Source organism: Falco biarmicus, chromosome 9, assembly GCF_023638135.1.
Source record: "Falco biarmicus isolate bFalBia1 chromosome 9, bFalBia1.pri, whole genome shotgun sequence".
NCBI classification, from domain to species: domain Eukaryota; kingdom Metazoa; phylum Chordata; class Aves; order Falconiformes; family Falconidae; genus Falco; species Falco biarmicus.
The window spans coordinates 11,795,307-11,808,783 of NC_079296.1; the positions used below are offsets into that span (position 1 = coordinate 11,795,307).

The 13,477-nt window shown below is 55.3% G+C and overlaps 1 protein-coding gene across 1 annotated transcript in view; it reads right to left on the reverse strand.

Moving 5' to 3' along the window:
- Positions 1–11,462, reverse strand: part of ASTN2 (astrotactin 2) — a 354,268-nt gene extending 342,806 nt beyond the window's left edge. Inside the window, exon 1 of the mRNA XM_056352114.1 lies at positions 11,043–11,462. Coding sequence (XP_056208089.1) covers positions 11,043–11,370 — 328 coding nt within the window. The 5' untranslated portion in view covers positions 11,371–11,462. The remainder of the gene's footprint in view (positions 1–11,042) is intronic.
- Positions 11,463–13,477: the final 2,015 nt, after the last annotated feature.

Consider the following 13,477-nt stretch of genomic DNA (forward strand, 5'->3'; position numbering starts at 1 on the left):
TACATGCTTTTCCTTTTTCTCCTGAGAAACTCGGGCTTAGAGGAAAACACCCGGTGCAGTGCTAGTCCAAGATCAGACTTCATAAAGTTCCCTCTGCGATGGGGAGGGGGGCGGGGGACACATGCTACCGCAGAGATTAGACTGCAGCCTTTACTGATAACATTCAGTCACCCTGGCAGGCTGCAGCACACTGAGTTTGTAAAGCTCCTCGGGAATCCTTCAAGATGAAAGGTACAGTATGATACGGATGTATTATATCCATGGGCTTTGTTACAGCACACATTTCCTAGCACGGTTTTATTGCTAGAACACAAAGTTCAGCCAAAGCCCAGGGGCTCTTCAGGTGACGAATGCACCCCTACAGCCGCCCTCCGCTCTGCAGGGGTTGAAAAACGCTGGAGCCCCCGATGTGAACGTGGTAGATGGAGCAGCCAGCACCCTTCCAGCAACAGCGGGCAAGGACATGCCTGCACAGCTAAGGTCAATGTCATCGCTGCTGGATGTGCTTTCAGCCTGCAACATGTTTAACTCCCAAACATGCCTGTCAGGTCCCCAAAATGACACTGCTGTGCTCGGCTTCTCTACGGCATCCCTATTCTTCAGCTGGACCCACTGCAGTGCCTCCTGTCCCAACAGCCATCCTGGGTAAGAGCTGGGAGGCTCCTGTGAGTTGAGTCTACCTTAATCAAGTGGTACCCAGCATTGGCATCCCATGAGAGGCCCTAAGCTGCCCACCTCAAGCACCTCCTCCAGCCAGGAGATGATGGGAGATGTTTGCCAGTGGGTGGCCCTCTGGCTGGGGCATCCCAGGCCACACCGGAGCCTGAACCAGCAGAAGCCCCAGGCACACGGAGACTGAGATAAACCCCAGCACACTGCCGTGGCTCAGGCCACCTCTCTTGATAAACACCTGTCACTTCCTGGGAGGGAGGGCAGGAAATGTTTCCTACTCTTTTTTTGAAGCCTAATTGATGCTTGAAATGCTGCAAATGTGTCTGTGGACCCAGCTTGACCATGGGCTGTCCAGTTTGGATGGCATGGAAGAGAGGGAGGGGAACGTGTATCCACCCTTTGGGTCACCTGCCCATCACCTCGCTCCTGGGCACTTCTCTGTCCAGATTTCCCAAGACATTAGAGGTAGATGAACAAGGAGCACGATGCCAACAAGAACATTTTCAGAGAAGCCTGAAAGGAATTCCCTGGGCTTGTTACAGGGTGGGAAAAAGTGTTTAAACTCCTCTAACTTAAACAGATGAGAGGTACAAAGGACAAGACAGAAGTGTGATAGGGGTAGAAAGAAAAGGGACACATCAGGATGTCCCAACAAGCCGCAGAGCTCTCCGGGGCCACCACCCATGCTGAATCCACCACACAGGTGACTGCTCAGACCCAGCAAACCAAGGTGAAGGGTTCTCCACCTCCCTCCACCCCCACAGAGCAGCCTGTGCAAGGCAGCACTGAGTAACTGAGACTGAGGTGGGAACAATTGGCAGCATCTGCCATATGTGCCCCTTCACCCCAGGAAGCCCATCTAAGTGGGAAACTTCCCAAGTGAGCAGACCTCACTCTGTGCGTGCCCCTTGAGTAATTAATTAGGTCAGTGGCATCAACTTTTACTCCAGCTCCCATCAGACCCCCAGGCAGCAAGGAGCAATAGGACAGCAAGCATGAATGGAGGTAGAGGCTTTTCAGCCTCAGCACACAGAGCTGGTGCTCCCTGGCCAGGGCAGACAAGCAGCAGGTCCTGGTCCTGGGCTGCAGAAAACATGCTCTGCTCGCCCCTGCTCCCACACACAAACTGTCCTGCGTTTGCCATCACGGCATGCTGCTGATACGGCAGCAGTGCATCAAGAAGCTGATGTTACTGAGCAGTTGGCTAGAGGCAAAAAAAAAAATTCCTATGCTGTTGCCAACTCCTATTTTCTGTCACTTGATCCCATATTTTAGGGATGTGCTGCACTCCCTGGAACACCAATCGCTTGAGAACCAGAAGGAGCAGCAGGGGAAGGATACGAGCTCTGAACGGCCTTGGGACCAACACAGCTGTGACTGCAGCAGCCGCAGGCACACTCTGCAATGCCAGCTCATGTTAGGTGAGTGCCTTGGCACTCAGCAGCCCTTGGGGCTGGCCAGGGAGCCCAGCTCATGCAGCAGAGCCAGGGCAGGGCTCCAGCCACAGGTGAGGCCACCCCGCTGCCCCACAGAGAGATATAAGAGAGCAGAGAAAGGAAAAAGAACCAAAGCCTCAAAGGTATCAGCACAGCTGAGCTCTTGTGAACATGCTCACGGCCAGCAGCAGGGCTGGGAGCAAACCTGGGGTCCCCAGAGCCTGCACCCCATTATGCAGTCCTGGGGCCCCAAGCTTTTGGGAGGGTGGGTGCACATCTGCAGATAGTCCGTGGGGTCTTTGCAGCCAGGGCAGCACCCTTCCATAGGCATATCTCATCAGACTCGGAGAAAGAAAGGTAGCAGGCACCAAAATAACCAGCCTGTCCCCGAAGGCAGGCTGGAGCCAGGCATCCCCTCCGCCGCTCGAGGATGGGGCAAGCACCCAGCCCCGGGGAGCCATGCTCTGCTCCCCCTCTGCTGCAGCTCATTAGTGCAGCTGGCAATACGATTTCTGTTTCATTCTCGTGCACTGGAAGAGCAGATGACGGTGCATGCAAGATGCGAGGCCCAGCGGGTCCCCTCTCCAGCACAGCGGCTCTCCTCTCCCTGCAGAGAGATGCACAGCTAACCTTTCCCAGCTCACCTCCCTGCGTGCAGCTATGCACGCTGGCCTTTGCCTTCCCCTCTAACAGGATCACTCCCATGCACATGGCTGGGAGCAACACCATCAGCTCAGTAATCTTCCTAAATACAGCAGTTACCAGGTGACTGGGAAAAAATCTCTTTTACTGCTGATGCTGCTAATGGAAAATTTCTCCCCTTTTGCTGCTGCTTTCAAAGCAAGTAGCAGTTTCATACAGACTTTGTCTTGCATGGAGATGGGAGAAATGGAAGCACAGAGGGAGGGGTGCAAGACTGGTGAGGAACAGATAATGAGAAACAGAGAACTCATACTTCTGTCTACCTCCTCACCAGCCGCCTCTGCTCCCACAGACAGAGCCCTGGCTCCAAATCTTATCTGCCCCATCTTCTCGCAGGCAGTCACAGCACAACCTCCTCCCGCAAGGAACCCCTCATTCCTCCTTGGACCAGACCACAGCGGGATAAGCACACTGGATGCATTCAAGAGCAGTGCTTCTTGCACAGCACACAGGGAAGATGCCCAAAGGGATCGATGGGCCAAAATCATTTACTCATGATTTTTTTCCCCCCACCTGCCTCCTTCCCAGGAGACAATCAGAAAGCCTCACCCACCCAGCGCAGATGCAAGCAGTCAAGATCACTGCTCGTCCCCTCTGCGTGCCATTCCGCTTCTTCAATACCATTAAGTGTCTCCATACTGTCTGGACACTGGAAACCTTAACCACATTAGCTGAGACCCAAGCAGCAGCACAAGCATTCAATTCTTTTAAGTGGCACCATTTCTTAAGCTGGTTACGCACAAGAATCATCTCTGCTCAATGCCGTCACCCACCGCACAGGTAGTGACAGGGCAGGACTGGGGAGCCACAAGGGAAGGCTGCCCGAGGCTCATCATTCCCCATTTCAGCTGGTTGCAGTCGGAGGAGGACACTCCCGACACGAGCTGTACTGTGGGCACTACAGGCGATGAGAGGCTTCAATCAAGACACTTCTATTTTCTTCACTTCTCCTTTCAGTCTCCAACCCCAGCCTACCCCCACACATTGCAAGGCAGTTTGGTGTGACGGTAGGTGTTTCTTAAAGCCACCTGCCATCGCTAACATACACATCGAGGCAGCATAAGATCAATACCCTAATGTTCTCACAAGTGACATCAATCTATTCTCCTCCTGTCTCAGCCAGTCCCATGCCTGAACTCCCGTTACACCAGGAAAGCCCAAGGGCTCAGCCCAATTCACAGCCAGCCAACACCGCACATCAGTGCCGTGTCACTGAGGCAGCACAAAGGCTGGTCCGTCACACAGCCAGGGTTCACACTTTGAGGGCTTAGAAAGGAAAAGACAGCAAGTTTTGGAGGTAACGCCTAACTGTGTGGTGGCACTCAGAGGTCACTCACCTCCCCAGCCCCCACAGAGAAATGCAAGTGCCCCACCTAATTCTGATGAAAAGCACATACTTTTTTTCTTCCAGCAGAAGAGCGGTAAAGGTCTCTGGCACACAGACATCATGGAAAAGCCACCACCATCCCATGGGAGGAAGAGGGAGCAGAGGACAGCCCCAGCTGTCAGCCTCTCCGCTACTCGATGGTTCAGCTGCAGTAAACCGGCTCCTCTCTCTATAGTTAATCTTCTGTTGCCACTAGCTGGTCAACACGGGTACTCTTGAAAAGCAGCAGCTCCCCGAGTACAGCCTGCCACTCAGTTACAGACTCCCAGTTTTAACTGGGGTTCTCACCCCAGAAAATACCTGAGATGAAGCAAAAACCCTGCAAGTCCACACCCCACCGTGCTGGACCAGCTACGCTCAACCTTGCCTTTGGGGAGGGAAGCAGTCATCTGAGGACAGACCCATTTTCATGGGCACTTCGTGCCTACAGCCTTTTGGGATGTTACAGAGCTCGCCTCTCCTGCAGCAGCCCCAGCAGGCACAGCTCGAGCTCAGGACCCACATCACTGGTACCACCCCACCCCGAGCCGGGCCCTCCTTCCTTCCCCTTCCAACTACAAGAACCCAACGGCCTGGAAAGGTTAAGTAATCACATAGCTTCACACGAGGAGGGGAGAAAATTGCTACCAGAAGGTTCTCCCCTTTCCTACACCCTCCTCAGGCAGCCCAGGCACAGGGGACCTGGCCCAGACCCCATGGCCACACACAGCTGTGGGTGGGCATGAAGGGGAAGGGAAGCAGTCATTGCTCTCAGGTCTATCTCCCCCCCCAGCCCCCATCCCAAGGAGCCCACTGACACATCTTACCTTCACTGTAGAGCCTCAATGAGGCTTTTTGGCTCCCTCCACTTGCCTGGTGGGAGATGTGATACTTTAAACCTTGGGAAGAGCCAGACAAAGAAAAATAAACAAAATAAAAAAAAATACCAACACTTGATTTCACCCGACCTCTGGCCAGATATGCAGTGCAGCTTGTCAAGTCTACCAGGAGGCAGTTAACAGCAAAGGGAAGTGTTGAAAGCAAACTTTGCTGTTGGCTCTCTGCAGAGACAACCCAGTTTTTAGATGCTGTGCCCTGATGAGTGGAGTCTCACGCCAGGCACAGGCTCTCTCTGCTACCCGCCTGCTGCTGCTGCATCTCACGGGCCAACTCAAAGCAACGAATGGTGCTTCCAAACAGTGGCATCAAAAGGCATCAGTGGCAGCCACGCTCCCTAGGTAACCCTCCAGCTTCTCCACCCCGCTGACAAAAGCAAGGGTGGCAATCCCCTGCTCAAGCGCTCTCCCTTATTTCAATGCATTCTTACCGTAAAGAGGAGAAGTTTGAGTTACAAGATGGCTTCAGGAAAAGTTAAGAAAGAAGATAAAAGAAGCAGCGCCGAACTGCTGAGGAGATGGAGGAGCTGCACAGCTTCAAGAAGTGGGGGATAATGAGCAGCCACACGCAAGAGCCACGGTGGAACACTGGCAACGTGGATGCACAAGCACCCTTTCTGCCACCCACCAAAACAAAGCACCTCGTAGCACTGCAGATGCCTGTTAAACAGCATCCATTAAAGCCATTTATGAGAAGTGTATAGTAAACTGTTCTTACGTAAGCCACTACCGGGTAAGAGCAGTGGTGAAAATTTGTCTGCCTCTTTCCTTCTCTCTCCTCTATATATATCTGCTCACACATAGACAGAGCTCATCTAAATTAGCTCGGAAGCTAACTGCCTTCATTCCCTGAATTGCACTTAAAGCAGGCAACGCTGCTCATGGAGCAGCTATTGTACAGAACACATGGCTGCTGACTAAATCAAGATACATACCTTAGAGAGACCTCATTGTACAAGAATAAAGTCAATGATAGGCTGCACCATTCGCCAGCGTAACACTAGAAGAATTAAAGGGGAAGGGGGGGGGGCAGGGGAGGGGGGATACCGCAAAGCATCAGTTGTATCCAAGGTTAAGGAAAGGGCAGGATGCTTTTTCAGGGCAGGAGATGCACAGCAATTCATATGCACTGGTGGCAAAGTTACATTTGTCATTTCCTGCCACCGCTGCGCTTTGATGGGTAATTTTATAGTAATGTAACTGGGTGGTAGGGGGCGAAACGTCCTCCTGGTCTCCAACGCAAGAGAGAAAAAAATAAACCGAGGCGCAGGAAATACAGAAACTGAGAGAGCCGGCTGAAGGGCCGCTGAGCATACCGTTCAGCAGCAGGCCCCTGCCACAACCCGGGAAGGATGCGACGCAGAAGCAAAGTTTCCTGCCTCAGTTGGGAGATGAAGAACCCACTCCCTGCTGGCCACCCACCTGCTCGCAGGGGGCTGCATGCGGGCCATGTGCATGTGGGCTGCATGTGCCTGGGCCATGTGCACATCTGGGCCGTGTGCACGTCTGGGCTGTATGTGCATATGTGGGCTGCACGTGCCTGGGCCGTGTGCACATCTGGGCTGCGTGCACGTGCCTGGGCCGCGTGCACATCTGGGCCGTGTGCATGTGGGCTGTATGTGCCTGGGCCATGTGCACATGCCTGGGCTGTGTGCACGTGCCTGGGCCGTGTGCACGTGGGCTGCATGTGCCTGGGCCGTGTGCACGTGCCTGGGCCGTGTGCACGTGGGCTGCATGTGCCTGGGCCGTGTGCACGTGCCTGGGCCGTGTGCACGTGGGCTGCATGTGCCTGGGCCGTGTGCACGTGCCTGGGCCGTGTGCACGTGGGCTGCATGTGCCTGGGCCGTGTGCACGTGCCTGGGCCGTGTGCACGTGGGCTGTATGTGCCTGGGCTGTGTGCACATGCCTGGGCCGTGTGCACATGCCTGGGCCGTGTGCACGTGGGCTGCATGTGCCTGGGCCGTGTGCACGTGCCTGGGCCGTGTGCACGTGGGCTGCATGTGCCTGGGCCGTGTGCACGTGCCTGGGCCGTGTGCACGTGGGCTGCATGTGCCTGGGCCGTGTGCACGTGCCTGGGCCGTGTGCACGTGGGCTGCATGTGCCTGGGCCGTGTGCACGTGCCTGGGCCGTGTGCACGTGGGCTGTATGTGCCTGGGCTGTGTGCACATGCCTGGGCCGTGTGCACATGCCTGGGCCGTGTGCACGTGGGCTGCATGTGCCTGGGCCGTGTGCACGTGCCTGGGCCGTGTGCACATGCCTGGGCCGTGTGCACATGGGCTATACGTGCCTGGGCCGTGTGCACATCTGGGCCCTATGTGCCTGGGCCCTGTGCACACCTGGGCTGTGTGCACGTCTAGGTTGTATGTGTCTGGACCGTGTGCATATGTGGGCTGCACGTGCCCAGGCCGTGTGCACATCTGGGCTGTGTGCATGTTCCAGGCTGTGTGCATGTGTCCAGGGCATGTGCACGTGCCTAGGCCCTATGTGCCCAGGCCGTGTGCATGCCCGCTGTGTGTGCCGGGGCCATGTGCACACGGGCTGCATGTGCTGCGTGTGCCCGGGCCGTGTGCGTGTGTTCTGCGTGTGCCTGGGCCATGTATGTGCCCACTGCATGTCCCCGGGCTGCGTGCGTGCGCGCTGCGTGTGCCCGGTGCCGGGGCTGCCGGCAGAGCCGGTGCTGCTGGCGGAGCATCTCCGGGCTCCCACCACCCCCTAGCGGGCTCCCGCGCGCCACTCGCGACCCACGGACGGCGCGGATGAGCCCGCTGCTGCTGCTGCTGCTGCTGCTGCAAGCACGCCGTGGGCCAGGGGTCGTCTGCACAGGGATTTCCTAGCGCTGCTCTCTCCCGTCTGTCATGCAGCAGCTCCTGCAGACCAGGCTTCCCTGCAGGCAGGGGTGCAACCCTGCAAGCTCTCACTTTATGCACTTATACTTACTTATGCTTAAATTAATTAGATGTCGTATTGCCAGGGAACAGAAAAAGTTGCTTCCTCCCTAGAAGGAGGAATCCCTTAAAGAAAAGGGACACGGAGCACTGCACATGCTCTGTACCAGCCACCAACTCAGAGCATCTATCCCCTCAGCCTATTTTAACTTGGTCTGCCCTTAAAAAAGAACCAGCAGAAGCTGTGGCGCTCGGGGCATGGGTTAGTGGTGGACTTGGCAGTGTTAGGTTTGCAGTTGGGCTCGATCTTAAAACCTAAATTATTCTATGATTCTAAGTTTCACACTGCTGCAAACAAGGCTCTGGCATCTGCGAGCCTTTAGCTACAGTTCCCCCACCCTCCTTTAGCACAAGAGAGGCACAGGAACCACTCCAGCGCCAGAAGACATATTACACTGGGAGTTGCTGAGCAGGCCCAGGACTACAGACTGCCTACTTAAACACAGGTAAGGTTTTATTTTGTGCTTCCTGGCCTGGAATGACTTTTCAGCCCTGCAGAATGGTGTAGCCTCAATTTATTCTCAACTTTTTTTAATTCACAGTCCATAGTATAAGCACCAGGAGTCAGCTCTGCCTGCTTTATGCTTTGCTTTTTTTTTTTTTTTTTTTATAGTTTCAAAAATCCCTCCAGACTGCCAGCCAGGGTGGCTGTCCTGAGGTGTGCTTTAAGAGGTCTTCCTAACCCCTCCTTACGCCACAAAGCCAGAAAGCGGTCTCTGCTAGCAACATCAGCTTGCTCTCAGACATCTAGGAGCCCTCAACACATTTGCAATCAGCAGGACATCAGCTCTTTATGTGCCTTCCTGAGCTCAGGCCCAGAAAGCAACTAAAGGTTTTCGGGAACGTGCATAAATACATATAAACATCAGAAATCACCTAGTGATAAGATTTTGGCAAACAGAAGCCAGCGTTCAAATCACTCCCTGCCCCCAAGTCACCCCGAAGCCATCCCACTGACCTCCTACATGTAACGTGATTTTCACCTCCAAGAGCCCATTACCAGGCGGCAGCAGCTCTCAGGTTCCCAGCGACGAATGAACTTAGAAAAGGATGCAGGGGGGGAAAACCACCACAGAAAACTCCAGCCTTACTTCCTGCCAGCAGAAATCCTCTACACAGCACTCGCCCAGAAAAGAGTTAACTGTGAGCAAGACTCAGTTGCCACACCAGGAGATGGGATGAAATGCAACAAATTTGAAATATCAGAGCATCCACAGCAATTCACGAGCTAGACCTTGGGAAAGGACAAGTGTTTTACCTTCTCTGGAGGCAACGTGCTGATTAATTTCAGGACTGTGATGAAGCTATCCCACCATGGGCAAAGCTTCCATTTATCTTCCAATCTGCCTGACGCCTGTGGGTTCAGGGAAACAGGAGGGGATGTTTCGGGGTCTTTTGTCTATGAAGGGGCAGCAGAAAACCCCAGAGTTTTGCACAAGACATGCTACATATTCAACAGTCATGCATAACCAATATCCCAGGCAAGCAAAAGAGAATTTTTTAGATCAAGACATGGTCTTTTTACTGGCAGTTACTCACAGAAATAGGATTTGCTATACGAGATCATGTCTCTGATCTATCAAGACAAATTCCTCTCCTCCAAATTGAGCTATTACCTAAGCTATACACAGAGGGGTTTCTTTGCTTTCCAATATATTTAGATCAGTGCGCAGTTCACACCTGGTCCCTGAAGAAAGTGTACTCTAATCTGAAAATTCAACTCTGTGAACCATGAAACTTCTTGTTACTTTTAATCACTGTAAGGTAAATGTCATTCCTACTAAATCAAAGCTTTGATTTTCCCCTTTTATTACTTGAAATAGAGTACCTGGTTTGTTTGGGATTTTTGCAAGTGACCAACCGTGTCTAAGGAAGCCACACTGCAAAGCCAGAACCCAAGAGGCTCAAGAAGTACCATCAACTTATCCATTACGGGCACTTGCTACAAGAACGCTTCACAGAAGGTAAAAGGACAGGACCGGGAGGCACAGCCAGGCATTTTCCTACCCCGGCACATAGCACCCAGCACAAGGCAGTCGCTTCCACAGGCCAGGGGAAGGGACTTGCGGTGGGTGCCCCAGCCAGCCTGCGGCGGGCACACCTCAGCACGCCAGATGCATGCAGGGCGATGCACTGGAAGCCACAACCAGAGGTGGGTGTCAAGCAGTATCTCGGACCCGACGTTAAGCAGGTACTCAAATTAACCTCCGTTCAGGCACCAAAAAGCAGAAAGCTAGTGGATCAAGAAGAGATCAACAAAAAACCTTGGGTGACCCGGCAGAGTAAACACCGCGCTGTTCGTGCGGCATTCCGAACAGTTCCCGTGGAAGATGCCCAGGATGGTTAAGGCACAGAAAAAGATAAAAGTGACAAGAGACGGCTCGGGCACCCCAACTGAGCCAGCAGGATCCGGCATCAAGAAGTACGACAACAGAATTATTTCTAGTCCCATCCCCCTCCCCACAGAAGCTGAGACAGGAGCAAAGTCTGCAGGCGGCTGCCACAGACCCAGGCGCTGGAGTTGTGCGTGAAGCAAGAGCGAGCTTCGGGAATTAAGACGAAGCATTTATAAAATCAGGCTCTGGCTAGAAAAGCAGCCTCTCCTGTTCTCCCAGGCTCGGCGGTACCTCCTCCAGGGCTAAGCGTTCAAGTCGGAGCACAAGAGGCAGCACCCATCACTTTATAGCCTGAGTGGAGCTGCTCTACTCCCAGGGCTTCCAAGAGGGAGCAACCCTCAGGCCCTGCTAAAAAATCCCTCCCCAGCAGAAAAAATAAATACATATATAAACAAACAAACAAACAAACAAAAAAAGCCACCAGGGTGCAGCAAGGGCAGGGTTAGAGAGCTCCAAAACACAACCCAGCAGCCCACGGCGAGGGGAGGCTGAGCAGAAACCCCGGCGCAGCGGGGAGAGCCCGGGGCCGCCCGTCCGCAGCGGGATGCTCCGCGCCCCGGGGCAGCGCGGCGGCGGGGCGGGGGGCCCCGGGGGCGGCGGGCCCCGGGGACAGGGGCAGTGGTGCCTACCGAGGGTGAAGAAGGGCAGCTCGGTGTTGTCCAGGTCGTCCTGCACGGCGACGCGGCCGGGCAGCTCGCTGCGGACGAAGAGCAGCAAGCGGGAGTCGGCGGCGGCGGCGGGCGGCGGGGCTCCGCTCCAGCTGATATCGTTCTCCCGGAGCACCGGCAGCGTGGACACCGTCACCGTCTTCACTCGGCAGGGACCGGGGGTCTCCCGCGACGCCGCCGCGCCGGGCCCGCCGCCCAGCATCACCGGCGGCGGCGGCAGCAGCAGCAGCAGCAGCAGCAGCGGCGGGGGCGGCGCGGCGGCGAGGCGGCGGCGCGGCGGAGCGGCCATGCCGGGCCGGAGCCAGGCGCAGGAGAGCCGCGGCGCGGGGAGGCGAGCGGAGCCGGGCGCACTGAGCCGCCCCAGCCCGCCGCCGCCGCCGCCGCCCGGCCCCGCCTCTCGCCCCGCCCCGCAGCCCCCCGCCCCGTTCCGGGGACCCGCCGCGCCGCCGGACCCGCCGCTGCTCGCGGGGGAGCGCCCGCCCCCGCCCCGGCACCGAGTCCCGCCGCTCCCCGCGGCGGCCTGACCGGCTGCGCACCGGGCCCCGGCCCGCACCCTCCCGCTGCCCCGGGCGCCTCGCCTCCTCTTCCTCGCCAAACCGGGCTCTCTGCCTCGGGAGCGTCGCCTCCTCTTCCTCAGGGAGCCCGGGCTGCTGCCCTGGGCACGTGGCCTCTTCTTCCTCACAAAACCTGGCTCGCTGCGCCAGGAGCATCGCCTCCTCTTCCTCAGAAACCTGGGCTGCTGCCCAGGGAGCATCACCTCTTCCTCCTCACAAACCCAGACTGCTGCCCCAGGAGCATCGCCTCCTCTTCCTCACAAAATCCAGGTTGCTGCCCTGGGCACATAGCCTCTTCTTCCTCACAAAACCTGGCTCTCTGCGCCAGGAGAATTGCCTCCTCTTCCTCCTGAAACCCAGACTGCTGCCCTGCGAGCATCCCCTCTCCCTTCTCACAAAATCCAGCTTGCTGCGCTGGGCACATGGCCTTTTCTTCCTCACAAAACCTGGCTCACTGCACCAGAAGCATAGCCTCCTCTTCCTCCTCAAAAACCCAGACTGCTGCCTTGGGAGCATCGCCTCCTCTTCCTCACAATACCCGGCTTGCTGCCCTGCAAGCATCCTCTCTTCCTTCTCACAAACCCAGCTTGCTGCCCGTGGCACATGGCCTCTTCTTCCTCGCAAAACCTGGCTCTCCCTCCCACCTCTGGCCCCATCTGGCTGCCTGCCTCACACCCGCAGCCCCCCCCCCTTCCCTCAGGCACTTGCCCGGTGCAGCAGCACAGCAAGATGTGCCCATGAGCTCTGGGTAGTTATTACGCTTCCAGAAGGTGCCCAGGGCACGCCAAGACAGCTTGCACTGACGAGCCTGGAGGAGACAAACCAGGGACTTACAGGGAAGATTTTTGACCTCTCCTTTAACAGCCAGTGTTTAAATGGGAGCCAGAGGGATAAATGATGCTGGGGTCTGATCACAGGTCCCTACACCCATCTGTCACACGGGTGGCCGGTGCCACCTGAGGGCTTAAGGACAAACCAGGTGAGCTCCTCGGCCGTGGTTTTGGCTCACGCTCTGCCTTGAGCCGCGACAGAGCCAACTGGCTCTTCCAGCAGGTAGCTGGTATTAGTTTTGGAGGGAAACCCTGTTCGTACAGGCAAAATGGACATGGTTAGCCCCAGAGCCGCGTGAACCCCTGCCCACAGGCAGCATGACTAACGGAGACGAGGAGAGGCAGCCTACGGTAGTTATGAGTCAGTGACTCACAACAATTTCCTAGTGACTGCTAATCTACCTGATTTTATTTGTAGATGTACATATAAAAGAAGATGTCAAAACCCTAACAAAGCACACTTAATGCTCAGGCTTATATTATTTCCACAAGCTAATTAAGATCAATTCATCACATGCCTATTGAGGTAAAACAGCCTTCTGAGATACCTAGGTCATCAAACGTTAAAACCACAATGATGGCAAAGAGCGCAAAACTCAGCAAACAAACAGCATGAGCCCCCGCTCCTGGAGTGGCCACAGCTCCAGCTCACAGCCTGAACAACCTGCAGCCCCCACCCCAAGTGTTGGCGTGAGTACGCTGCCTGTCTCCAACTACAGGAACAGAGAGAAAGCAAAAAGGGCTCACCCGCAAACAGGCAACTAGTTACAAAATGTTTAATGTGGGACCCCAGCTCTGCCTAACTGGGAGGGATGAAATTTCCAGGCACGCTGGGGAAAAAAAAAAAAAAAAAGTCAAGCAAAAATGCAATCCTAAATGTCAGCTGTCGGTTAGGAAAACTGTGATGGTAGAAGTTTTTTCTCCTTTCTTTCCCCTCCTTTTTCTCTTTTGCTTTTTTGTTTCTTGGGTTTGTTTGTTGTTTTTTTTTTAAATAGGGAAAGGACAGATTTTT